The sequence below is a fragment of the Streptopelia decaocto genome, assembly GCF_964273445.1.
Source record: "Streptopelia decaocto genome assembly, chromosome: 3".
NCBI lineage: Eukaryota > Metazoa > Chordata > Aves > Columbiformes > Columbidae > Streptopelia > Streptopelia decaocto.
In genome coordinates this window covers 23,423,185-23,450,188 of record NC_138656.1, presented here as the reverse complement: position 1 = coordinate 23,450,188, position 27,004 = coordinate 23,423,185, and the positions used below count along the sequence as shown (strand labels likewise).

General features: G+C 41.0%; 1 protein-coding gene across 4 annotated transcripts in view; it reads left to right on the top strand.

Moving 5' to 3' along the window:
* KCNK2 (potassium two pore domain channel subfamily K member 2) overlaps positions 1-27,004 on the top strand; it is a 142,876-nt gene that overhangs the window by 53,728 nt on the left and 62,144 nt on the right. Inside the window, exons 1-4 of one of the 4 annotated variants that reach the window (XM_082048072.1) lie at positions 8,790-8,828; positions 9,842-9,898; positions 11,614-11,924; positions 24,671-24,788. In XM_082048072.1, the coding sequence (XP_081904198.1) occupies position 9,898; positions 11,614-11,924; positions 24,671-24,788 (430 nt within the window). In that variant the 5' untranslated portion in view covers positions 8,790-8,828; positions 9,842-9,897. Of the gene's footprint in view, positions 1-8,789; positions 8,829-9,104; positions 9,259-9,493; positions 9,899-11,613; positions 11,925-24,670; positions 24,789-27,004 lie in introns of those variants that run through there. The other 3 variants (XM_082048071.1, XM_082048070.1, XM_082048069.1) reach the window with 3 other exon arrangements.

Here is a 27,004-nt window from a genome sequence, read left to right as displayed (position 1 = left end):
AAGATTGATGCTGACTATCAGTGATAAATATCCGTAGAAGTGATCAGATGTAATTTGTTTCTGTACTTGGATTTTTCGTTGAAACTGTCATTGGTTAAAATGCATAAACAGTCCTTGGAGCAGGAACTCATGTCTTCCTCTGCCAAGTGAATACATAATCACTAACTAGGAGTGTTTACTCCCTTCCTGCCCCTGTGCTTTTCCCATCTCATGAATCCTGGATTCTACAGGAAGAACTGGGATTACATCAGAGTTCTTTAATGCCTGCTGGATTACAGGATTGTTATAAATCTGAGGAGGTCACAGAATCACAGAATTACAGAATCACAGAATGTAAGGGATTGGCAGGGACCTCAAAAGATCATCTGAATCTCATGCCATCTCCTTATTACCTTGATACCTGTTGAGTAGGTTCTGATTAACATTGATAGGGGGGGACTAATCTCCTACTTGGAGTCTGTTTTTTTCAGTAAGCAGACTGAATCTTGCAAGCCAGAGGAAACACTTGGGGTGCTTGGGACTGTACGAATAGGCTGACATACACTAACAGATTTGCCACAGCCTGAGGAGATGGCTGCTTAAGGTTTGTCACCCATCCTGAGATCCGTCTTTGCTCTAACTAGCCTTCAGTCAAAAATGAAATTAATTTATTATACTAAAATGTCAAGATTACAAAAAAAACAAAAAAAAAAATCAGTGACTGTTTCTGGAGAGAGGTATGAGAAGTGAAACAATAAAACATGTTGTAGCTACATCTCATTCTAGTTAGGCTTCAAAGTGATTTGTCTTTCCATGTAGCTAGTAAGCACTTAAGCCAAAATAATTTCCAGAATAATTGCTGCAGCCCTCTGGTGCTGAGATCCAACTCTCTTGCATTCTGCCTGCCACAGGTTAGTCTTTGCTCTGTAAAGATGCCTTTGGAGTGCCTTTCTGTGACAGCATAGGCTCAGCTGGAAGGCAGCACTTGACTGACTGTGAAGAAACCCTTGATGCAATAGGAAGGCAAAACATCGTGACAAGCTCTGCACTTGCTCTGGGGGTTAAACAGATCATATACCTGTTTTCAGTAAAATTCTTTCTGCTGATGACAGAGGAGGTTAAACATTCAAAGCATCCATGTAGGTATATTATTATACTACTTATAACACTCAAATTTAAACCTTAATTTGCACAAATATGTGAGAACAACAAATACAGCTCAGTAATATTTCCTAGAGACCAGACACAATTACAGGGCAGCACATTTGAGTGCAGTGTTAGGGAACAGAACTTCTCTAACACCAGTAATGCATTAGGATGGGTGATCTCTAACCACGGCTTGCTGGAACTGGGGAAGTCTCAGTGTCAGGCTCTCTCCAGGAAGGTGAAAGATGTGGATTTAAATTCCTTTGTACAGAAGAAATAATTAGAATCCTTTGTCCCCTTATCCTGAGAGAGTCCTTTGATCATTGCACTATTGCATTAAATCTAGTGCATCTATTTCTTTTATTTAGGCTTTAAAAGAAAGTGGTAACTGTCCCTACATTTGTTCTGCTAGCCTTTCAGAAAAGCCTTCCAAATAAACTCCCCTGAGGAGATAAGTAAGGAAGGCTTATTTTCTGGATCAATTGGGCATAAGAATGCCATTAGTGTTGAGCAGCATGGTGGGAAGTGTATTTTTTGTCCAGAAGCAGAAGGCTTGCTAAAGAGCACCTGGGGTGAAAACTGAGCGACACAGAAATTAAAATAATACTTCTTTGGGATCACAATTTTCCATATAGGCGCTTCTGTCCAAGTCAGATGCCATGTCTGTCTCCTGGACAATGATATGGAAAAGCCCAAAGTAGCTGACATAAAGGTAACTCCAGAACTAGAGGCAGCACAGACATGCCATGGATGTACTGGACTCGAGCCAGTTTGCCATTCTGAGAGGCCGGAGTTCCTAGTCGGAGTGCGTTGCTAAGACCATGCCTGCCCTACCTTCAGGAGCTGGCAAGGTTTCTGTGTTATGCTGCACGATCTTACGCATGCAACAGCTTGCTCTTAATTCCCAGATGGCTCCTTGTGCAGGGTTCTGCTGAGATGAACAGGTATATCCAATATCCCTCACATCCGGATTACACGTATTCCTGTGGATTTCCTGGCAGGATGCAGGACCTGTGACCCTGTAAATTACAAATAGGGGATATTTTTCCCACAAGTCTACTTTACTAGTTACAATATTGTGATCATAGCTGACTTTCTGAAATATTCTAGGCAATTTTTACAAGTAAGAAAAGTCCCTGTAAAATGAAGGAATTGCCAGTGAGTCCCCAAGATCTGGCACAAATGTCCAGCCTGAGGCTTCCTTACTCATCACTTTTGTTGTATTTCTTCCATTGAGATATTATTCCTGGAAAATGCCTTATAGTAAATTTTTCGAGTAGCAATCTCCTTAATAGCTGAAGTTGTTATAAGATAGAATATGAAAAGCTAAGAAAGCAATAATTTCAGGAATTTCTTTCTTTATGGCTTTTCTACTAACTTTCCGTGGCACATATGCTTTTAAAATCGTTATACTCCCATTTTTAACAAATTCACAGAAAGGTTGCGTAACTTGTTATAAGAGCTCACTTGTGCTATATCTATTACCAATATAAATAATTTAGAAAAATATTTTTTATTGAATAATACCTTTTACTCTAGCATAATTAATTTTTTACAGTCTTACTTTGCCCATTCAAGTGATAGGGCAAGTGATCTTTTCAGGCAAGTGATTCTAATAATGTTAAGATGTTGAACATTTTAGAAACAGAACAGCATTCATGTCCAGGCTGCTGAAATGTCATGGAAATTTCATAATATTAATTTTAGCTGTTTTATGTGAAGGAGTCATATAAAGTAACTTTCTCATCAGTCACCCTGGTTCTGGTTCTGTTTGGTGCCTGGGGTATTTACATCTAGAGTATATTTATATTTGCTACGCAAAGAGGAAAGTGTGGGTCAATCTTCTTCTATATTTTGTACCTGCGTTTTCATTGGAGCTGCAGGCCAGCTTTTAATGTTCCCTCTGACAACTGAAAATAAACCAGGGAATTGTACAAAACAGTGGATCAGTCTCCTTGCATGCTTAACATCAGTGGCATAACACAACTGAAAGACCCTACTTGTAAAGATAGATTTGCAAATACTTTAAAGCTGAAAGGATGAGGAAGAACCTTGTCATCCTGCCAACACAGTCCATAGCTGCCAACCCAAGATTAAACCACCAAGCCCAGAATTTCAAGGTCTACACTTTAAAGAAAATAGAGGGAAGAGTGTTCAAGGATGGAAGCGCTGAGCAATGGCAAGGCACCATGGATCTGAGTGGCAGCAGTTTATGCCTCTTGCTGTCCAAGCACCTCAGGAAAACTGGGCTATGTTCACCCATCTGCATGGTGCTGGTGGCATCTTTATCATGGCAGAAAGATGGAAATGGCAGGTGATCCTTTGTGGATAAAGCTATGAAGTTGTGATGCCCTGATTTTCAAAGTCAGACTATTAATGTGATATGAAATTACCTCTTCACCTGTGTTTAGGTGCTTAAGTGGGAAACCGGAAGATACTTTTTTTTTTTCTCAGTGATTTAAAAGCTGAAACTCTATGCCTCTTTAAATTAACTAACCATTACTTATAACTGCCATATTTTGACATTAGCACTAGCACACAGAGTAGTTTCATGCTGTGATTTGTGAGCTCTGTGCCTGGCATGGGGGAAAAAGAAAATGACAAAATAATTGAGAAGACATAAAATAAGAGGTCTATCCATAGAACAAACCCTTGAATTAAAATTTGAAACAAACAAACAAAAAACTAGCAAATGCTGTCTTTCTATAAAAAAAATCTGTATCTCCATGTAGCTGAACACACAGAGGCTGCCAGAAAACAGTCTCTTGTGCACATTTGAAAATAATTCGTAAATTTAATTGCACTTTCTCTTATGGCTACTGCCACGTAGAGTAAGTCTGGTGGTTTTAAAACACAGATGATACTTAATGTTCTTCTTTTTCATCTCCTCATTTGTTTTCTTTATTTCTGCTAGCAAGTTTTTTCATTGTCCCTGCATACCTATCTAGTATAGCCTGGGCTATTTTCCCTTCCCTTCCCTTCCCTTCCCTTCCCTTCCCTTCCCTTCCCTTCCCTTCCCTTCCCTTCCCTTCCCTTCCCTTCCCTTCCCTTCCCTTCCCTTCCCTTCCCTTCCCTTCCCTTCCCTTCCCTTCCCTTCCCTTCCCTTCCCTTCCCTTCCCTTTCTCTCCTCTCCTCTCCTCTCCTCTCCTCTCCTCTCCTCTCCTCTCCTCTCCTCTCCTCTCCTCTCCTCTCCTCTCCTCTCCTCTCCTCTCCTCTCCTCTCCTCTCCTCTCCTCTCCTCTCCTCTCCTCTCCTCTCCTCTCCTCTCCGATTTGTTTTGTTTCTTCCAAATTTTATTTGTGGCTTACTCTACAAGGAAAGCACTAATGTTATTTTAGGTGATTTCCAGTGTCCTCTGTCTGTATCTAATTTAATTTACAGATTGTTGTGCCATAGGTCTGTGTCACTATTTCCAGAGCTTGCTAAAATGTGGCTGTTGTACTTTATAAACATAAAAATCAAATCCTCAGCTCCTCAAGACATAGTTTAAAAGTAAGCACCTGCTTACTTACTCGAGTAAAACTACCTTTAGAATCTGCATAAACTTTGCTCATTCTCTTGCCAGGCCTGATGTATACAGTCTTATGTGTGGGTTCTCTTTCTTTCAAGGAACTCCATGCTTTTTTTCAGTCTGCAATGACAATACGAAGATTAGGTTTCCATCTCCTAAGTTATCCAGTAGAGCCATGAAAATCTATGAAGACAGCCTCATGATTGGTACTAATGGGTGTGGACAGCCAGATATAAAATCTAGATATTCCCAGTGTCAGTCTTCTATTTTGAAGAGACCACAACTCGCGAAAATGAAAAACAAATTACAAACCAGCAATTGTGCAGAACATTTTGATGATTACAGAAAAACATATAGTAATCGTCCCAAAGCACCCCTAGCTTTCCCTCATCAGATCAGTAATTCAAAGTAGTAGTAAGTTTTTCCTGTGCATAAATGATACATAATCAAGGTGACATATGGGAATTCACATTTATCATTGATGAGAATGCTATTGAAAAGTTAGAATCATTGCTTCTGAAGCTGTCCAAGCATAACAGATTTGTGAAAGCAAATATGAAAAAACAGTGGCAGAACATGTGACAAATAAATCCCATTAGGTCCAATAACACGACACAGGCAGGGAGGAAACCCACTGGGAGATTTGCAAGCCAGTAGAGAAAAATACACATTCAAGATATTAATTACAACAGTGAATACTTTATGGGTTCTAAAACAACTTCCCACTTGCTTCGCGTGGATAAATAGATAAGAATTACTAGTGATGGAAAGAATTAGAACCTAATTAAAACTGACAGCTGAGCTGTATGAAAATAGCTTGGTACATGTAAACATTTTTTCTAGTAATTGATGAGGTGAGAAACAATGGCTTTTCTGCTGAACAAATAATTCATCACACCATAAGACAGACACCCATGGTAGATGTAATATGTTGCTAGTGAGGTAAAACTCATTAATACATATTCTGGTTGTACTGCGTATACTTAATTCATTTAAAAATGTGAATTAAAAGTGATGATGTTTTTAAGTGGGATTCCTTAAGGCTTTTGCCATTTTCAGAGGCAGAGGACAGCTGAGTATCACTGAACTGCGGGTGTCTCCTGTCTCTTGCCTTCTCTCTGCCCTCCTAACACTGGTGGTGGGCTGGGACGCTGCGGTCTCAGCAAGGTCACTGGGAGCAGCCCCGTGTCCTCACCGCCTGGGAAGCACATGCTCTGTTTCCTCGTTTGCTCAAAGGGAAATCAGGCTGTATGCCATTAGTTTCTCATTTAGTGTAAATTCCTATAGCAGGCTATGACTAATGGTTTAAGGGCAGAACATGGCATGGCTTTAATGTCATAATTATCCATAAAGAACTGACAGAGATCTTTGAATGTCTCCAAAGAAGTCAAGAGACAAGACATTTATAAGTGCTGCTGAATAAGTAAAATAAGCCTTAAAATTAACTTATTAAATAAGACCAGTAGTATCTCTGCTGAGCTCTGTTGTAATGAAACTTAGCAGTAGCAAAGGTTTATCCTTAAATGTAACCAGGTGTATGGTGTGGCTGATTCTGAAGAGAGGCAGAGGTTTCCTGCTCTAGTGTCATAAGGATGTATCATTTTCTTTGGAATGGCAGATGCTGTGTCCACAGCAAGGCCTGAAGCCCAGAGCAATACTCTGTCTGATCAATTGCATGGGTCACCCTGTGGCGAGTTAAATAGGTGCCCGTCTGAATAGCCTGTTGAAGTCAGTCAAGGAAATGTCCTCACTGGAACCCTTGCCATAACAATCCCTTGGGAATGTAGAAGTCCTTGGCAACTAAATGAGGCTGGAAGCTGTGATGCCTCCTATTCCAAAGCTGGTTAAAGGAGAGGAGCGTTTCTTACACCCAGAGGTGGGGGCTTAGCAGCAGCCCCTTGTCTGGGCACAAAGCAAGTGCTTTTCATGGCCTGCCAGGGAGGGGATGGCTCCTGCACTTGGAAAAAGGGAAGTGTTAGCGACAGATAAAGGTACTTTTATGTATACTTTTTAAATTGGTCTTTCTAGGGTGATATTTTCCTGGAATAACTACTTCCTTACAAGTATGCTCCTGCCCTATCAAAGCTATGGTTAGATCATTTACAGCTGCTAGGTGTATGGATCTGTGACTGCTATGCTTATCATGCAGCTTTGACTTCCCCTGCGTGCTGCATGCCTGCCTCTCTCAGCTGAGCCTATTTTTCAAAAGGCTGAGCAGCTTACAGCAGCCACTTTCTGCGAGTAATGTGGCCTTCCCAAGCTCATGCCAATACATTGTTAGACAGCATTTGATGGTCCCGTACTTTGTGAGTCTTTCTCTTAGCATGAAATACACAAACCTGCACATGCTTAGTCTTAGGAACATTTTTTTTTTCCAGTTTGTCCAGATAAATGTATTTGGCTCAGCAGCAAACCCATTTGCTTACAAGATTGGAGCTCTGTATTGTAGCACCTTTTATTACTTAATCTTGTCATTGTTGGTTGGTGGTATGTTTTGTCAGTGATATGCTGCAGTGTGTTTGTTTAGTAAAGCTCAGGCTCGATGCATCAAACCGGTAGAATGTCAGTTCCAAATCTGAGGGCAAAACAGTCACGCACAATATTCGAACAATGTGTGGTATACTTTGCAATAAAAATCTTGGAGGGCACGACTCCACAGAATAAATGCTGGGTTTATATAAGGCCTCCAGAAAATAGGAGTTGCTATACCCAATGTTTTTTGTTGTACACCACAACAAGAATTACTGGTTTTCTTGCTGGATTTGAAGATGCCTGTCATTAGAGGTCCCTACCATATGTGGAGTGCTTACACCTGTAGGAGAAGTGAGAAAGCACAGATCAAGTCCACTTTAAGCAAGCAGTAAGCTCCAGCTGGGGTTTACATCGGGGATCACAGTAGGTGGAAAATATCAGCAAACTGAATGTAGATATTGGAGACATTTACTAGGTAATTAGTGGAAATAATCACTTTCACAGAGACAGCTCTTCAGTTATTCAAGTTAAGGTACCAATTCAGTCATTCCTATAGTGGATCTCAAAATGGTTTCTGCCCCTTTTGGTGGAATGCCTCAATTTAAGGCCTGATCCAAACGCTCCTGAAGCTATTGGGAGGCTTCCCACTGATTTCAAATTGTAGGCAATGTATGACCCCTTTTCAGCTTTTAATAATTCCTCCTCTCAAGGAAAAACAAAATCTTATTCCAAATATTTAGATTGCTAAAGAAGACGTGCAGTACTATTTTCCACAACATTTTATAGACACACAGGTCAGCATGAAGGAAAATTTTCATGCCTATTTTCCCATAGGATGTTGGAAGAAATCCCGTGAAATTATTCTTTTCCATGAGATAGGAACAAACTGTGTTTATATAGGTTGGTGGTTACGAAATCTTTTGGGAAGAAAGATGGTGATTTTTTTTGGCATAAAAAAGATCCAGGCATGAAAATATTTCCTCTTCAGGAATCCCTTGAGCAATGGAGTATCAGTAGAGTGGAGTGGGCATTTCACTTTTCTTCTCTTGCTTAAGGATTGGGACTTTGCCAGTGAAGCCAACCACATGACTGAAGGTTGACTTGCAAAAGGGTTTGTTGGGTTGGGCTCAGTGGCTCTTGTCACTTGACAACTGCTTTGTTGGTTCATGGCGATGGGGAGTGATGGGCTCCAGCTCAGACTGGCACTGCTGTGCCTTGTGGAGATGTGTGGACACACTAGGGAAAACTGGCATGATTGATGCTGCTGAAATGGAAGTCATAAGGAAGTCAATATTACACTCATTTGTATTATGTCACATTGATATGGAGAAGCATTGAAATAAGTGACTAAAGTGTTTGCTGATGATGGTGCTGATTTGAGTAGGATTATAGCTAATTAAACACCCAATGTATGACTGTCTTCAGCCATTTTACAGATACAGCCTCAAGCTTTAAATGCTTGTGACCTATACCCATTTGTTATGAGTAGTTTTTTAACATGTTTGCGGAGACTTTTGAGAGAGTGGTTGTGGGAACAGTTTTTGGATCCTCTTGGTAAATACTCTTCTGTCTTTTAGGCAAGTGCAGATGTTCGTCACCTCAATGTGAACAACTGACCCATGGATAACGTCACAGGTGATAGATGACCAGGAAATTGGGGAGTTAGCCCGTAGCAAAGATAACAGGAATAATTTCAGACTTCTTAGTTGCAGAAACCACAGGTGAAGCAGCATTTCTGATGTATCTGTCAGACTAAAATGGAAGGAAGCAGGACGCTGGCAGTCCGTGCGACAGGAGAGTAGCTACCACCCCTGACTCCTAGATCCCACCTAGTTAACTCCTTGCAGCAAAACACCGGGCTGCAAAGCACACGGGTTAAACGCCAGGCCAAGCCGGGAAGGACGGAGCCGCCTTGCTCCGCGCCGCTCCCCGGCGAGGGCCGGGGTCTCCCCGCTTGTCCCCCCGCTCCCGCTGCCCTGACATTTCTTCTAGTTCAAAAGTTCACGAGGAGGCTCTGGCGAGGCGGTCGCGTTTGAGGCTGGAGCGGGGTCCGCCGGCAGGTTCTGTGTAGCCGGCGGGGGTGGCCGGTGTCTTCTCCTCCCTCTCGCCTCCCTCCTCGCTCGTTTCCAGGCGAGACCTTGGTCTCCGCAGGTACCGCTCTGCCTCCCCCTCGCCTCCCCTTCCCCTCCATTTTTTCCCTGCGCCCGTACAGCATCTGCCGCCGCCCAGCTGGGCTGTAGGGCTGCCTCCGCGGACAGGCGCGGAGGGGCGCGCAACCCCCCGGCGGGCCGGGGGCAGTGGTGAACGGCGCGGCGCTGCCCCCCCCGCCGGTGGAGGGCGCGGAAGGGGTGCGGAGTGGGGGGGGTAACCAGCGGCGCGGGTGCCCGCCGCCCCACAAAAGGCATCACGGGGCTCGGGCTGCTCCGCACGCCCCGCGCACCGGAGCACGCACGGACACACTCACGCACGGACACACACACACACACAGACAACACACGCACGGCCACACACACACGCCACGATGTGCGATGCGCGATGCAAGACGTGAGGCACCTCGCACGCCCCGGGGCCGGGGGGAGCCGGCGGGATCCGCGCTGCCAGCCCGCCCGCCCCTGCCGCTCCCTCTCCTCCAGACCCATCCATCAGCCTCTTCCTCTCTGTCTGCTCCTTCCTTTCTTTTATTTTTTTATATTTTTTTATATTTTTTAATCTGCTTTAACTATATCTACCCAAGCCCTGAAAAATGCCTGCCCGTGGAGCGAGGAGAGGGCACCGGGTCGGTAAATAAGAAGTGAGTACGAGCACAATGGCGTGCCTCCCCGCTTCCAGCCTTGCGGATGCTGCATGCGCCCCTTCTTCCCCCACGCCCGGACGCGGGGGGACCCCGGGATGCTCCCCGCGCCGCGGCGGCCCGGGTCCCCTTTGTACCTTGCCTGGCTGCCTCCCCTGCCTTCCCTTCCTGGCCCCGCGCCGCGCCGCGCCCCGGCCCCGCCGCCGGCCGCCTCGCCCCCGCGCCGCTCCCCGACGCGGAGCATCCCCGCCGGCGGCAGCTCCGGGGCTCACCCGCCGCACCGGGACTGCGCCCTTCGGGGGCGCTGGGCATCCCCCGGCGCATTGCACCGGCCGCGGGGAGGAAGCGGCGGGGCTGGCGGCGGAGCGGCGATGCCCGGTGCCCGCTCCTTTGTTCGCCACCGGCGGCCGCGGCGGGGTCGGCGCTGTCCCGGGCGGCCGGGCAGCGAGCTCGGCGGGGCCGGCCGGGAGCGCCGCGGCCCCCGGAACCGTCTTTGGGGGCTCGGGGGGTCGCGGGGCTGCGACGGGAAAGGGAAGGCGGCGGGGAGGGGGGCTCCCCTGGCAAGGTGTGCGGCGCGGGGGAGGCCGTGCCCGTGCCCCGGGTTGCCCGCGGGGAGGGGGCCGGGGCAGCGGGGTGTCCAGGTCCCCGCTCGGGCCGGGTGGGGGGCTCTCTCTATCTCTCCTGGCCCCATTCCCGGCACCGAGGTGGGTGCCTGAGCCCGGCCGTGCCCAGGGGCGACCCTGCCAATGCCACTGCCAGCCCTGCTGGGGACATGTCCCACCTCGGCCGTCCCGAGGGAGACTTTCCTCTAGGTTTAAATCTGGGCTTTTCCCACCGGTAGCTGGAAGCGGTGTGGTGACGGTTCAAAACGCACTTGTAATTCAAAACAATTTAAATATAGCTCGTGTGGTCAACTGCTGTGGCCATCTTCCCACGGGAGACCTTTACCTGCACTTGATGTGGCGGATTTTTTTTTAGTGCCCGTGTAGTTGCTGGTAGTCACATGAGTTATCGAGATACTTGATAACATGCTCAGCTGCTCTTTTCGTAACCTGGTGGGGTTTTGTAGCTGTAAATAAAAATACATGCTCTAACAAATAGGTGACTTTTCCAGTAAGCACACATATGTTTTACTGGTATTTCCTGAAAGGTGTTATTGATCACAATTAACGCTTTAACACCAGGATGATGAGCAATATACTGTTTTTATGGCTGTGTCTGGGGAGTTCAGAAGTGATCGAGCAACTGTTCTAAAAGAGCATTTGTCAGAGCACAGGACAAAATAGATGAGAAAGCAGAAGAAAGAAGAAAGATGTTTGTATTTTTCTGCTACTTCTGTAATGCTGAGGTAAAACACAGCTGGAAAGCTGCTTAGCAGGGCTTAAGGGATGTAAAGAATTTCTGCACCAAAATACCATCTTATACTAATTTAAAGAAATGTGAGAGTGTAGAGGAAATCTGTGTTTTGGAACTGATTGAATATCATAAGGGGACAGATACGTATAGAAAATGCTACAAATGTCCATATGTGTGTAAAATGGATACTGCTACTCAGAGCAGCAAATCTGTTGCAATGTGGCATGGAATTTAACAGAAAGATTCATCAGTTTAAGAGTTCCAGTTAGAAGCCACAGAATTTCTGTAATCTCTTGACAAGAAATTAACGAAATCTGAGCGGCACCGTAAAAATTAACTTTCTTTTTCTGTTTTGCCAGTGGCGGCACCTGACTTGCTGGATCCCAAATCGGCCACTCAGAACTCCAAACCAAGATTATCATTTTCCACCAAGCCTACTGTGCTCTCCTCACGGGAGGAAAGTGATTCGGCCATTAATGTTATGAAATGGAAGACAGTCTCAACAATTTTTCTGGTTGTAGTCGTGTATTTAATAATTGGAGCAACAGTATTTAAAGCCCTGGAGCAGCCTTATGAGACCTCCCAGAGAACCACCATTGTGATTCAGAAGCAGACGTTTGTTTCTCAGCATTCCTGTGTGAATGCAACAGAGCTTGATGAACTGATTCAGGTAATCCATACCCAGCCCTTGTCCATGCCTTAGAGGGACAAATTACACATGTCAGCACTGCTGTGATAAAGGGGAAAAACTTTATTAGCCAAGCTCTGTATTGGCTGAGCTATGTAACAAGTGTTGAGACCAGAAGTGGAGCAATAGCAATTTCATGCAAAGCCTCAGTTGAAAAGCTCTTGCTATTTTTAGGTCTAGTAGGCTTGGTAGACAGCCTTTTCACTGAAGCCTCCCATTATGCTAATTAAATGGCTATTCATCAGCAATATATATAATTAATAGTTCACAAAGGAATTGATATATTGATTGTGCCTTACTAGGTCTGTCAATATTTGAAATGCCTAATTCTGAGGAAGAAAATATACCCTCCATTGCCTTAAAGGACTTCTAATTTACAGTGATTGTATCAAGCTAGCTTTCCTTCCAGCTGTATGTTTCTTTTTATTGATTTTGTTTTAAGTACAGGAAAGTACCACGGACTTGCTATTTTGATCTTAAATCTCAGTTTCCTCTGCTTCTTAAAGACACATCCAACACTGATGTACATTGGTGTGCTCCAACTAACGTGGCTTTACCCTTGCAGGTCATCTGCCTCAGAACCATAGGAAATATTTACTTGCGGTAGCACAGAACTAGATAGGCAGTTCCTATCTCCATGTGTCCTGACTAGGCATGCCTGAGGAGGAGCTGTTGATACTAATTCTGATGCTGTGTAATAACTATGTTTCAGTGGTTTTACCAGCATAATGTGGGGTAATCTTTCAGAGAAATATACAAGTGCATTCTGATTAAAACAATCTCTCGTAGCTAGTATAAATACCCCCATGTGAAATTTTTAGGTCAGATCCTGTACTTGTGAAGCTGAAAATAGAAATTTTGAAGCAATATTATCTTACATCATCTATGAGATGGTCCTTAAGGCAAAAACTGATGAAATTTGCTCTGGAGTACTTAGATATTTCAGCATTTATGATTCCCTACCCAGAAGCACAGATTGGTAATAAAAACCCACTTCATCAGCATTCAATGCCCATTTGATGTTCTGTGTAAAATAAATGACAGTTTCAGTACCATTATCAGAGCACAGATACCTGTTTCAGCATTAGCTCCCATCTTTGCCAGTGATCTTGGCGTGACCAGAAAGCCACAGGCTTGTGAAGCACAGGGCGTGACACAGCCTCCCACAGCACGTGGATGCGAGATAGTTGTGGGAAGAATTCGCTGTGCTGCTTGCTGGGATAAATGGAAAACTCAATTTCTTCTTGTTCCCTTCTGCTTCTCTGCGATGAAGAACACCACGACGTGGAGACAGGAACGTGCTATTACACACCTTTTATAGGAAGAGAGTTGAGGCATAGGGAGCCTGGTCCTACAAGTGCATTTGGGTGCCTTTCTTTATGTAGAATATGTGATAACAAATTACATCGACTTGTTTAAGGGTGGAGAATTAAGTGACTTGCCCAAAGTAAAATAAGAAAGCAGTGGTGAAATGGAGTCTTATCTCCATTTTTCCAAGTCTAGGCTGCTATCTTAACTATGGGGTCATATTTCTTCCCTACTTACCACTTTGTCACAGAAGCTAAATTGCTCAAATACATTTTGTCTTTCTGGGTCTGATTGCTATTACAATATAATGCAGCGTTTCTTCAGTTTTTGTTGGATGTCTGTATGAATAAAAACGAATAGTGCATGTGAGGAAAAAGTAAATTATATTTAAGAATTCACTGAAAGCTATAAAACTGAAAATTAATACCTACTAGTGTAGGAGGAAGCTGGAATGATTAGTGTGTGTGAAGAAAATTACAGAGCTTACAGACTGTAATGTCTTCTTTAATCAAGTATTTACCTTGAGTCAAACTATAATGAAATTCATTATAAACTTTTCTTTTTGAACTTTGTGTTCTGGGAATCCAGGAACTAGTTTGGCTCTGGTTCACGCTAGTCATTGCTGAACGTGCTTATCATGACAGTCTTTTTCAATCTTCAGAACTTCTAATCTGTCATTTAATCCTTCCTCTGAAGCAGGCTTGACTATCCCAAGACTGCTAACCAACAGTAGGATGTGCAGTGGCTTAATCAGCTGAGCAAATTAGGGAGACTACTTTGAGAGCACAAATTCAGCTAAAAAAAAAATTGTAACAAGTGGAATGAAAGTCCAGTTTGCTAGCACCCAGGGGCTATCTAGTTTCCATCATCTTTGCTAAAATCTTCCCTTTGCCACCGAACTGATTAGAGCACAGGGTTGTGTGCTTCTATAAATACACAGAGGATAGGGAATTTTCCATTCCTGTCTTTTCTATGCTTATTTTATCTCACCAATCACCAAGAAACTTCCTGGCACAATAATATATATTGTTGCCAATAAACGCACACACAGCTTTATTCCTTGGTTTCCAATTCCTGAGGCTGGCTTTTCACATTGATCATGTGCCTCCTCTAGGTGTACTCAGTGATAATGATACTGTTACAGACTTCATATATTTTATACGAAACATAGGGCAACAGTGAACTGGTCTGCAGCATAGAAAATGTGCAGAGTTAATGGCTACAGCTGAGTAGCTTCAGCTGCCTCAGAAAAACCTGAGTTTTCCTCACACCTTTTCAGTTACCACTTCAGTTACTTGTTGCCTCGCTATAATAAAATATACCTGCAAAGCACACCAGCGATGTATTACTCTGAGACCTTCTTCTAGGTACATCATTTTTTTTGTCATTTTGTGTGTACTTTTATTTAGTACCACACTTAAAATGTGTAAAAGTCATGCAGAACACATCTATACACCCAAGAGGCCAGTTTTCCCAGGTAGTTTCAACCCCTTCTGCTGTAGCCCATAGCCAGAATTAACAACAATATTAAGTGGATTGCTGCATGCTGTACACAACAGTGTTGAGGTGGGCAGTGCACAGCAATCAGTGGTGGAATATCTAAATCAACAACTAGGGGAATATCCCAGGAGGGAAGCTCGTGAATGTACAAACGCTACCTTGGTGAGTCTAATGAGTATACAGCAGACAACAAGCTGTGCATGGTCTGATGCTAGACTTTAAAAAACAAAGTTTTAGTTGGAAGGTCTTGGCAGGATCTCAGTTATTGGCAGTATTGATTTGGTGAAGATTATATATAATATCTAGTACATTATAAAGCTGTAGAAAGGGACGTGGCCAGACATTTTGCTACTATTCCTTCTTCTGAAAGAAGAACTCTTGACAATTCAGCATGGATGGTGTTTTGGTTTCTCTGTCCATGCCTGCTCTCAACTTGACCCTGCCATACAATGCAAAGTAACTGCCAAGTGACAGAATAAAAGAGTAAATGTAGTTCAGACTGTGTGGATTTTATGTATATGTGGAAAAATATATAAACCTGCTCTTCATTTACACTAGGGATTTTGTACATTTCATATGTAAAAGATTTTTCCCCACCACTGAGCTTTCTGTTGGCTGAAGCTGATAGAAACCTGGGAGTAATCCAGCTATACACATGCAAATAACAATAAGCATCAAAGAATGAAAAAAGTTCTCTAATTAGAGAACTTGTATCTAACTATTTCAGTCTAGTTCTAGCTCTCTTTATAGTGTGTTGACTGTTCCCTATAGCAAGCTTGCCACTAAATATTTTTAAAAGTTGGAGACTGTTTCCAAACTCAGATGCACAAAGTATATTGCCAAGTACCTACAAAAATCTGCTGCATTTATGCACCTGTGCATAGTAGCAAATGTAAAGAGACCTTAGGTTCCACTGCTGATGTTCAGGTTGCATCCATGTCCTCCTGCAGTGCTGCACGACCATGAAATACATATATATACCTTCATGACATCTCCTGGGGTTAAGAGTTTGTCTCGGGGGACAGGTGAGCCTGACTGAATATGATATCCAACAACTTTGTAAAGTTGTCAGTATTGTTGTTTCATATAGGTTTTCCTATAGAGGGAAGGAGGTGTATGAAACAACAATGAATGTACTTTCCCCCTACCCAGAACTCATGTTGCTCCTAGGAGGGAAGGATGTGACCAGTATTGCATGTTGTGGGATGTCTTGGCAATGGGAGTCAAATATTTGTCCCCCTGCCAAAGAGAAAGATGAATAAAAGAAACAGAAGAGCTTTTTATGTAAATATCACTTAATTATGTGTTGCTCAGCAGTTATTTGTTTTAGTGCTGACCTTTAAGAAACAAAATGGAAAAAAAAATCCTTTTAAACCTCAAGCATCAAATTGTTTAATGCATTATTTTTGCATACAAAAATTGGAAATAAGAGAAATTTCAATTATGTTATTTTAAATATCCAGAGTGTCCCAGCAAGCTGGTGTGAATTATTTTGGTTTTATTAACAAGTTAATTCTGAAACTCAGTAAAGAGTTCTCAAGTAAAGGTACACTGAAACTTGAGTTAGTAACAGAATGTACCTAATTTCTGGTTTCTTTAGCAGAAACATCCTTCAAATATATTTATTCTGAAAAGCGCAACAAGGGGAAGGAGTAATACCACAGCACAATCTAAACAGCACAATCTTTTAATGTGTTCCAAGTGCTGTTAGTGCTATTTTTAATCTTATAAAGCCTTCATTTTGAAATCTGAACAAGTTTTCAGGGTGCTGCACCAAGCTGTCTCGGCAATAAAGGACTCTTGTAGAGTCTTAAGTCCAGTCCCTTTCAGGGTATGTGGCTTCTTCTGAAAACTGACAGCCCACAAAAATGTACTTGCATTCAAAACAACAAAAAAAAAGAATTAATGAACCACTAAGATTAGCTGAATTGACCTTGATCTCACAAGTTGGTCTCTTTGTCTTCTGCATGGGTTGTGGTTAAACATGAGAACAGCTCTCCGTGCTGGGGTCCACAATCATGTCTCGTGCCTGTTTTCATCTTGCATTTGCGTCAGCTGCATTCTCTCTTTTCTTTCCATTCATCTCTTAGACTGTGAATGAGACCAAAATGTGTTTTCTTTTTATCTCCCTTGAGGAAAAATGTGTTTTTTTCTTTCTCTCTCTTGAGGGAAGCCTGACACAGTTATGAATGACATGGGAGCAGTGTCCCTTTCATCAAACTGGCATCACCACAATGTCATAGTGCCTTTTTATGTGATTAATTTATTGTAAAAATATTTCATTTAAAAATATTTGTTTTCTGTACCTTCATTTTTATAGTGCAAGGTAGGTACCTATACTAAGTTGCACTTCCACCAGTAGCTGATTTTATGTCTTTTTCATAGGGCTTTTTAATACTTGCATTGTAGCCCCAAGCAAGTAATTTTGCTGCATCCTCAGGAATATGTTGCTTTATTTCAGCCAGACAAGTTCCTTGAGCCTCAACCTCTCTGATTGTGTAGAAAACTGTTAAAATATAGAAATGCAAACCCTTCTTTCTCTCACAGAGATCAGAAGGTATTTAAGCTTGCTGTATCATTTTTGAAAATAAACCACAGAGATGCAAAAATCTTGTTTTCAGACAGATCTGAAAATTATTTAAACAAATTTAAAATTTATTAGCTAAGACTACTAGTCTTGTATCAAATTTTATTAATTCTTTGAATCACAACATTTATAGGGATTCTCAGTCTTGTGAGCTGTAGCTTACAGATCCTCTAAGCAGGAACTGTTTGAGGGAACATGAATGCACCAGTTTATACCCTAAATATTCTTAGTCTCTCCCTTTTACGATTCCTTCCAGCCTCCCCCAAAGGAAGAAGTAACCATCCATGTTCGGATCCTAGCCCACAAGCAGCAGATGTTTATGCTTTTTAAACCTTAAAGACTGGAAAAGATTGATAGACCAGCATGAAATAAAATGATGTTGCAGCATATTTTATTTATTCATCTGGGGATCCAAAAATACCATTGCATCAGTTTTTTAATGTACTGTCGCATTTCAAACACAAAGCTTATGAAAAATTGCAAATACCAGTAGCTGAGCTGCCCGTTGATGGTGTTTTCAAGGTAACATGAAATAAATGGCTTTTAAAGTAGTTAAAATATAAAGTGCAGGAATTGCAGTTTATATTGCTACCATATGCGTGAGTCTGACCCTAGGAAGGTGTCTGCCCATCAAAGCACTCGAGCTTATGTAGTCTTAAGTATACAGGTAGCCCTAACTGGTACAGTAAGATCCTGTTTCTCTTTTCTTCTCTCTGGTCTGTAAGTTTGGCTTTCACCCTAGTATTTCCTTGGTGATTTGCTCTCGTCAGAAATAAACGTTCAGATGCTGTTCTCGCCTTCCACAGTAAAGTCCCTCAAATTCCACCTGTATTCCAGATCAGAGGAATATTTATTAAACAAGAGATCTCTGTGGAAGACCTGTGATCATAACCCTACTCAGACCTGTCCTCCACATAGGTACCCACCTGCTGTGGTTGAGTCCACTGACTGAAAGCTGGAGGGGCTGCAGAAGCCCCTGGCTTTTGTGTGCACTTTGCTTGGGATTGCTCCAGTTCCTGATGTCTCCTTACACCCAGATACACTTGTCTGGGCTTTTGCACTTAGTGCCTGGAGGAAGGGATTTTTTTTACCAAATGTTCCGTTGCCTGAGTGCGTTCCCTTCACTGACAGGACAACTCCCTTTTCTGTAGTTATTTTCTACATGGCAGCTAAACCAAAAGGAGTTTTTTTAAGCACACAGTCTTTATCCTTCATGAGCACAAGAACGATAGAGATTTTTTTGAGAATAATAAATAAATTCTAACTGTCCTTGTTAAAGCAGGATGGTTTCCAAATGTTTTTTTTTCCTCTTCTGGTGTTAGGGCTCTTGAAGGATACATTTACTTCAGATGAAAAGTTTTATAGGACCTAAAACCTAGCTAGCTTGAATGCATCTGAATGACAGCTTTTGTCTTAGAAAAGGTGGCAGATATGACTCATTAGTGAGTTTTGCTGAGCAGCTGTCTGAATAATTCTTCCAGTCTTTAATCTCAAGAGGCAAAGAAAAGCCCTCTTCCCTGAATGTGTATGTATACATACATACGTATGTATGCACACACACAAAATTTATATATGCAATCTGCTTTTAATGCATATTTAGAAATAGAAATGTATTTCAATATATTTCTACAAATTTTTAGTTCAAGCAGATTGTGAACATAGGATGAAAAGAGTTCTTCAATTCTTCAGTGTGTTGGGTACCAGTCTCTTGTGCAGATTACAATCATACGTTATAGAATACAAACTAAAAAGGAAACCAAGCGGTCACAGCATTATAATCCAAACATCATTGCAATCTCTGTCAACAGTGAGGCTCAAAAGCATGTTGTTTGGTAAGTGTTAAAAGCATCCTAGTGTGCCTCTGAACAAAGAACTAGGATTTCCATTCTTTGTAAACCAAAGCTGAAATAAGAACACAGGACTTGTGCAGTAGCTGGGACGTATGAGATTTATCATCACACTGGAGAGCGAGAGAGTGCTCTTGTCAAATGGCAGCAGCAGTGAAGGAAGAAGCGCAGGCTGAGAAATGAGTTTCCAGAAACTTTGAGGCACATCTGACTTTTTGAAATCTCTTGTTAAATGATTGCCAGGGAGCACAAGCTAACTCCTGACAAGCTGGGTAACGAAAGGCTGCACGCTCTGTATTTTATCAGAAGCGTAATTTAAGGTGCTTCTATTTTAATCTTTGGATAGAAAAGCTGAGACTAATGAAGTGTTGTGCTACATCATTTCATAAAAGTGAAGTGACTGCAAGGTGGTACAAAAGCACATATTCAGAGCCTGTCGTGGAACAAGGAGATGAGCATTAAGCTGACTGGTTTGACACGTACTTATTTCTGCTTGATCCCTATGTGAGACAGCGGTAGACAGCCAGAGGCTGCCCTTCTCATTTTATAGCCTCCCTGTCTTGCTCCTGTGGTCCTGCAGACCCCTGTGTAGTGGATGTAGCTCCACTGCCCGTGGGCTGGCTCTTGTCAGTCATCTCCATTGACTCCTTGCAGGGTCAGAGGACCGGAGGTTGAAATCCCTGACCTAGGAGAATTGTCTTCTGTTTTCACGAAATGACTGTGCTGTTTGAAAGGCTTTTTTATCTCTCATTTTGACAGAAAAAAGTCACAAAATTCTCTGTCTTAATCTGCAAGGTATCTCATTGTGTCCTCTATGGACAGATATCTGTGTGAATGCAAGGATGCAATAACACTAAACTGCATGCTGTATTTACCAAGAAGTGTTTTAAAATCATATAGGAAATGAAAAGCAGCCATTAAGTTAAAAGAGATTTGATATTGTCACTATCTTTTTCTCAGTATTCCTATTTCAAGCAAAAAAATACTTACAGCGTGAATGAGATACTTATGTGTCTTGGGCACTCAGGTCCTGGTTTTGAAAGTAAGGCAAGTCAAGCCAGGCCTATCTACTCTGCACTCAAGTCTCTCTTTCCTTTGATGCTCTACTAAAGCTTATTCCCAAATATTGGTGTAATGCCATGTAGCTTGGATGTAGTACCAGTTAGGACTTGTACTCAGGCACAACTCATGCCTATGCTAAGGTACAGTACAGAGCTAGCCTAAGAATTCACTTAACTTAAAAAATGGTAATTAAGTTCCTAAAAGTTTTAGATATTTGAAAATTTTATCTCAATTCTTTTTACTATCCCCAAACCCCCACATTTTCACCATTATAAAGACAATTGCCAATAAGCAAATGGTGAAAAACCTGTTTCTTTTATTGCAATCATATAGTAATATTCTTAAAATCATTGCACATAGAGACCTTGATTGGGTGCCATGCGCTGGGTGACCCCTCCTCTGCTCAGTCCTCAGTCATCCCATATGAAACAGCTGGTAGGCAAATGCTCTGGAAGAAGATAAGGCAAGTGAAATAATCTACACAGTTTAAGAATTGAAACTGTCCACATCCCTGCTCTAATGCTGACTTGCTCTGTAGCACAAAGTGAAACTGTTTTTTAAGTACAAATTTAGTTTGCATGTGGAATAAAGATAAGAAAAACTAGAAAAATTGCCACTGAGGTGGTCAGTAAACCATAATACTGTAAAGTAATTTTTAAAAAGTTGAGAAATTCCCATGTTAAGATGACACAAAGCGTTTACAGGCTGCAACATATGATAAACACACAGATTACATAGTGTTTTCATGATTCTCACTGTTCTGAGATTCAAAAGAAACAGAGTTACCATCACTATTGTATAGGTTAAGATAAGTTGAAGGGCTCAGGTGACAGAAGTTATGAGGGAAGGAAAGAATGACATGCTAAATTTGTGACAGATGAAGTGGTTGTGTTTGCTCTAGTAGTAAGGCATCAGTCAAGAAAAATGGCTGAAGACCACAAATTAAGTGGCAGAGAAAATTGAATCTAGCAGCACTTCCAGTGAATAGCGTGCTATTTGAACAATGAGGGTGAGACCCTGGCCCTAATTGAAGTTAGTGGCAACCAGCTGTGTGAGCCTGGGTTTTTATTCTTATCCCAGGTAAGTTTGTGCAGTGGACATCGTAGTCAGAAAGAAGATGCTACCTTGAAATTAGTACCCTGAAATGTATGTATCTTAGGAGTCATGTTATATATGATTTTCTTTTAAAATTATGCTTGGGAATAGTCTTAAATGAGGATTTGATCACAGGCACCGACCAAACCAAGAAAAGATGTCCTCTGATCCAAAGAACTGAAAATGTAGTTACCCCTCCCAAAAAATTTGCGGGCAACGTTCAAAGACTTTATGATAGGAGTAATGATCTCTGTAAACCAGCAACCTTTCCTGCCATTCTTGTCAGTAAGGAAGACTCTTACATAAGACTGTGAAGGGATATAATACAACAGCTTTGTTAGTATTAAGTCTGACTCCTCCCAAACATGGGAACAGTACAGGAGAAAGCATAGTAGTGTGTGTTTGCAAACTTAATAACCTAGTGATGAAGAAGGCATAATCTGGCCCTTCATGACTAAAACTATGTTTAAGGCAATCGATAAAGTAAATCAGTACAAAGAAAGTCAAGGAGAAATACAGCTGATTAAAAAAAAAAAAAACAAACCCTTATACACAACATTCAAAATATTAATTTAAATAGGTAAATACAGAATTTAATAAGAAAGAGTCTTTAATTTGGAAAAAAGTGGCAGCTGATGGGTCTATAATATCATTCATTTCTCGAAGAAAACAAATAAGGAATTGTTATTCAAGTGTTTCTCATAACATAAGAACTTACAAAATTACTTTGAAGCACAAAATATCTCAAAAGGGAAATGCTTTTAAAATGATCCACAAGTAAACTGCAGAACTTATTGCCAGAGTGACTTGGCTCCCAAAACACGAGTGAGCTCCAAAAGCAGTTAAAGAAATTCTTGGTGAAATAATCTACCCGAACCAATCTGAACACCACGATGCAGATGCAGCCTCCCACTCTAAAGGTCCTTAAAACTGTGCTTAGCAGAAGCCAGGAGGGTGTACGAAGAGAAAGCACCACTTGCCTACTTGCCCTGATTATTTTCCTAATTAGCAGTTGGCTAACATCAGAGACAAAATAGGAGTGGCTAATTGTCTTTTGTAGCCATCTGTTGTGTTCTGTTAAGTCTGACCCAACAGAGTAATTTTGAGTTGTTATATCTTTTTTTCCTGTCAGTCTGTAGGTACATTGTAGTGCAGTTAGGAAGTACATAGCTGGAAGGCATCTTTGAGCAGTTGATATTGGCACACCTTTCATATAAAAGATGTTGAGGTATTATGGTTTCAAAAATTTGTAGCGATGATATAAAGCTTTGAAAACATTTCACATCTGGATTTGTACAAAACTTGGTCTTGTTAGACTGTCTAAACAGGTGCGTTGCTCTGGGTAGTGCATTCACCCACTATAATAAACCACAATAAAACATGAATGGTCCCATAAAATTATATTGATCCAGTGCTTTACTGTGTGATGTTCTCACTGGAGAGCATGTTCCCATTGGCAGGTACAAGGACTTATGATGGAAGTTCTCAGTCCACTGAAATGCAACAGAACTCAAAATGTATTCAGTAGGCTTGGTAATGCAGCACACTGGGGTTTATAAATCAAAGGAATATCTGTATTGCATAAATTATAAAATCAATACAAGGGATGGTTTTCACATGCTACTGCTTCTGATGTGTCCCTTCCTACAGTAACGTAAACACCTGTTGGTATCAGTGCTGCTGTATTTACTGTTGCCAAGTTGTATGTGATGTACAAATGTAGAAGAAGATTTAGTCATACACCTCAAAGGAAAATTTTTCCCTTCTCCTTCCCCATCCTTTCTCCTTCCTCAGTAGGACTGAAAATTCCACAGCTTTGATGTCTGCCTTTCTGGTGTTTTAAATAAAAGTTGGCATGAAAACAGTTGAAAGTAAAGAAGACAAATCAGTGTAAAGTCTATGTAAAGATACCCTGGTGGGTTTTCTGTTGACAACCCTGGATGTTGTGAATGGTTTAGGTGCAGCAGCCAGATCCCTGCAGCTGCAGAGATGCAGCTGTGGACTTTAAAATGGCCACTTTGTGCATCTGAGCTTTGAAAATGGTAAACGGGGAGTGCTGGATTTAAGCTGAGATCCCATCATGAAAAGTTGGTGGCCTGGTTAATCCAATGTTGGTATTCTGTAATTTCTGACTTTGATGAGCACTCTTTAGAAATGCAAATGTTTTCCTTTGCAAATGATCAATATATTTTGGGATTGAAAAAATTATTGCTACTGCACAAGACTTTTCCTCTGCAACAGACTGCCCACATGGAAAACCATTCTGCTCTGCCCTATTGCTGAATATCTTTATGTGCACAATCACTGTTGGACAACTTGCCAAGCAGAAACTATTAGTTAAAATGTTCATTTTAGCTTTGCAGTATTGCATCCTCTGTTGTTCTTTTGTTAAACACCAATGAGTATTATAAGGACCATGATTATGAAATAAGTCTTGGTTTAAAGTTTCAGAATGAAATTATAACTTACATTCCTTAAAATATTTATTGCAAGTTTAAAAATACTTTTTCTTGGTATGTACTGTTTAACTCAAATACTGGTATATATCTGCAATACAGATATAACTGAACAGGAATACTTTTTGTAATGGGAACTTACAGTAGGTGAAACTGCTGAAACAGGAAATGTTTCGTATTTCTTGAGACTATGAAAATGTCACTTGTGGCAAGCTTATTCATTTTAGCTGCTAGAATGGAATTTTTCAAGCCAAAGTTTATGAAGTATATAGTTGTACACACTCAGAGATATACATTTGATATTTGACTCTGAATTTTTTATTAATATAATGAAAGTTTTATAACCATAAGTGTAATTGTTCATCTTTAAGTATTGAATTATCTGTTCTACAAAAGTGTTTTAATTAATTGGAGTTCATTTGATCCAAAACAATGCATGGGTATTTTTTCTTGGAGTTTTAAAAAGGCCATGTTTTAAGAAGTACATTTGTTTGTCTAACTCAATAGAGGAATATTTTGGGAAACTCTCATTTTAAATATTTGTCTAATGCATATTTTTCTTCACCAAAGAGTTGCAACAGTAAAATAATTGTGTTTGCAATCTAGCTAAGGTGATGCTGTCACTGTTACAGTGGATTTTGCATTCTTCATAGTGCTCTGCAGTTTACAGCTCTGCTTGCATGCTGAATTGCTTGGGGGTGTCTGCTGGAGATTAAATTGTAGCCTGACCAAATGATAAAACTCTAGCAGAGCAACACTGATCCTTTCCTGGTTTATTGCTTAGATTAATAAGTGTTTTAATCAATTTGCTGTATAATGTGTATTAATATTATTGTTTCATGAATATTGACAAAAATCTTTTTAAACTTGCAGCAAGTAGTGGCAGCAATAAATGCAGGAATCATACCTTTAGGAAACACATCTACTCAGAACAGTCACTGGGACTTGGGAAGTTCTTTCTTCTTTGCTGGCACTGTTATTACCACCATAGGTAGGACACAGCTTATTATCTTTTCATAGTAAATGAGCTGAAACTCTTTTGATTTCCACTGTGTACATGTATTTGTTAATCGTAAAGCTTCCAAATTGTCTGGTTTAAAGTAGATTGTTACTCTTTAGCTGGAGGGGCATAAATTATAGCTGCCTGTAAGGATTCCTAGCTGAGTAAATGATTCCTGTGTAGAAGAAAAATGTTGCTGTGTATTTCTGCAAGGTGACTAGAAGATGTGGAAACATTTTCGGGGGGGAATTTGGTCAACTGTGTAATCACAAGTGTTAACTAGGGCATGATTTAAAGCACATGTGCATTAAACCTTGACTGAGATGTATGAAATTTCAAGTCTGTCTAATCCCGAATTCCAAATTCCAAATTCCAAATTGTTGTTTCCTCTAAATTCTGAAAAAGATGAGAACATGGTAAAAATTCAGTTCAGCTTAGTTTAATCAGTTATAAGTGTTGTATTGATTGGCAGATTTACATTCTAAGTCTTACTTTGAGGCTTCTGCTGCATTCAGAGAAGTCCAAAGCTGCTGGGTGATTTATCTGTGCTCACAAGCCCAGGGAGTTTTCTGGGTCTTTCCCGCATTTAAGAACCACTGTCTCTCTGAGCAGGAGTCAATAGGAGCAGCATTTGACCTTTCAGTTTCTTTACCCTTTGACTACAATACAGAGCACATGGCATACAGTTCAACGATGTAGTGCAGCTCACACATCATAGGAGGGGCACCCACACAGGTGGCTGGAAATTTGAAGAAATCGAATGAGAAAAGTTTAAGGTCAACATCATGAAAGTAATGCATAAGGAACTGTAGCACTGTTACAATAATTATGTAATATTTATGTGCATGTTGTGATGGAAGGGGAGGTTCTTTTCAAGTGTTGTATGTACCTTTGTTCTTTATGTAGAAGTGAATGAGTGCTACAATTTTTATGTGGTTTAGTATATACATGTCTCTCTCTCTCTCTAAATATTATGTCTATGTGTAATATTTTTTCACATCTAGAATAAGTGAAACACAGGCTTAGTGAAAACAGAATGGAAGTTTACCTCCCCGAGGTTAGTAACAAGCTTAATGGTTTTATAGTAGTAGGTCCACAAGGCAATAAAAAAGCAAGTGTTGAAAAATGTAATTTTAACAGATTATAATCAAGAAAAGCAAGAAGCTTGAAAGCATAGTTTAGTTATCAGTTTTATGTTATCCTCTTCTGACAGCACAAAACTTTATGTTGTAAGTAAGTATCCATAGTACTGTAGAAAGTGCTTAATATTTGTTTCAGTTCTGAATAAAGATAAAAGTTAATGTATGAAAAATGTTCAAGGAATTCAATTATTCAAAAATTATTCTAAAGCAGTGGAACGTTTTATTTCACTATTTTGTTTCTAAGTAAAACTAAGGTTTTTCTAAATAAAATTGTTTCCTGATTTAATTTATTGACTTGATTCAACTGAAATTTGCGTGAGTCCTGCTTAGAGGAGAGAGAGGGATCTGCAAAGGCATCCAGGCCACAGATCCCCTGTCTCCAAGAGGCAAGATAACCCAATAAGAAATACATTTGAAAATTAATATTTCAGGTCATTTCTGCAAACCAGAGTCATCAGAATCAGACCAGACTAGGCAACTGTAAATATTTATTTCATGTTTTGTGATAGGAAACCAGGAAAATCTAGGGGAAAAAAAAACTTCCATAGAATATTTTGGCTTTGGAGTCGAAGGTGTTTTTCATCAGAGACCCTTTCTGAGGGGAATCTTCCAGTCAACTGCAATTTTGAGCTGTGTCTTTTAGGACCTGAAGACAGCAAACTCACATGAAAGCCATAGTGTGGTCAGCATTGTCTTGCTGCAATGGACCACCTTCCTGACGGTTTACAGGGCTGGCAGTGTGACAGAAGGCAGAGCAGTCGTGAAAAGCCCTTGGAATTGTGATTTTCCCAGGAAAATGGTGATAAGCATAAAAGTTGCGTGTGCTTTCCCTTACTTTTTATAGTATTACGTGCCATCAAGTGATTTGGTGTTCAGAGCAGCGCATTTTCATATATGAGTAACCTTTTGAAAATGAAGGCATTCTTTCCAATTAGGGGGCATATGTTTATCATGTAACTTGGTATTTTAATTTCTCAGGAGACTAAAAATTAGGTTTATGAGCATCTCCAGAGAGCTGTCATGGGTTTCAGCAAAACACTATGGATATTCTCTGTGGACAAGGAC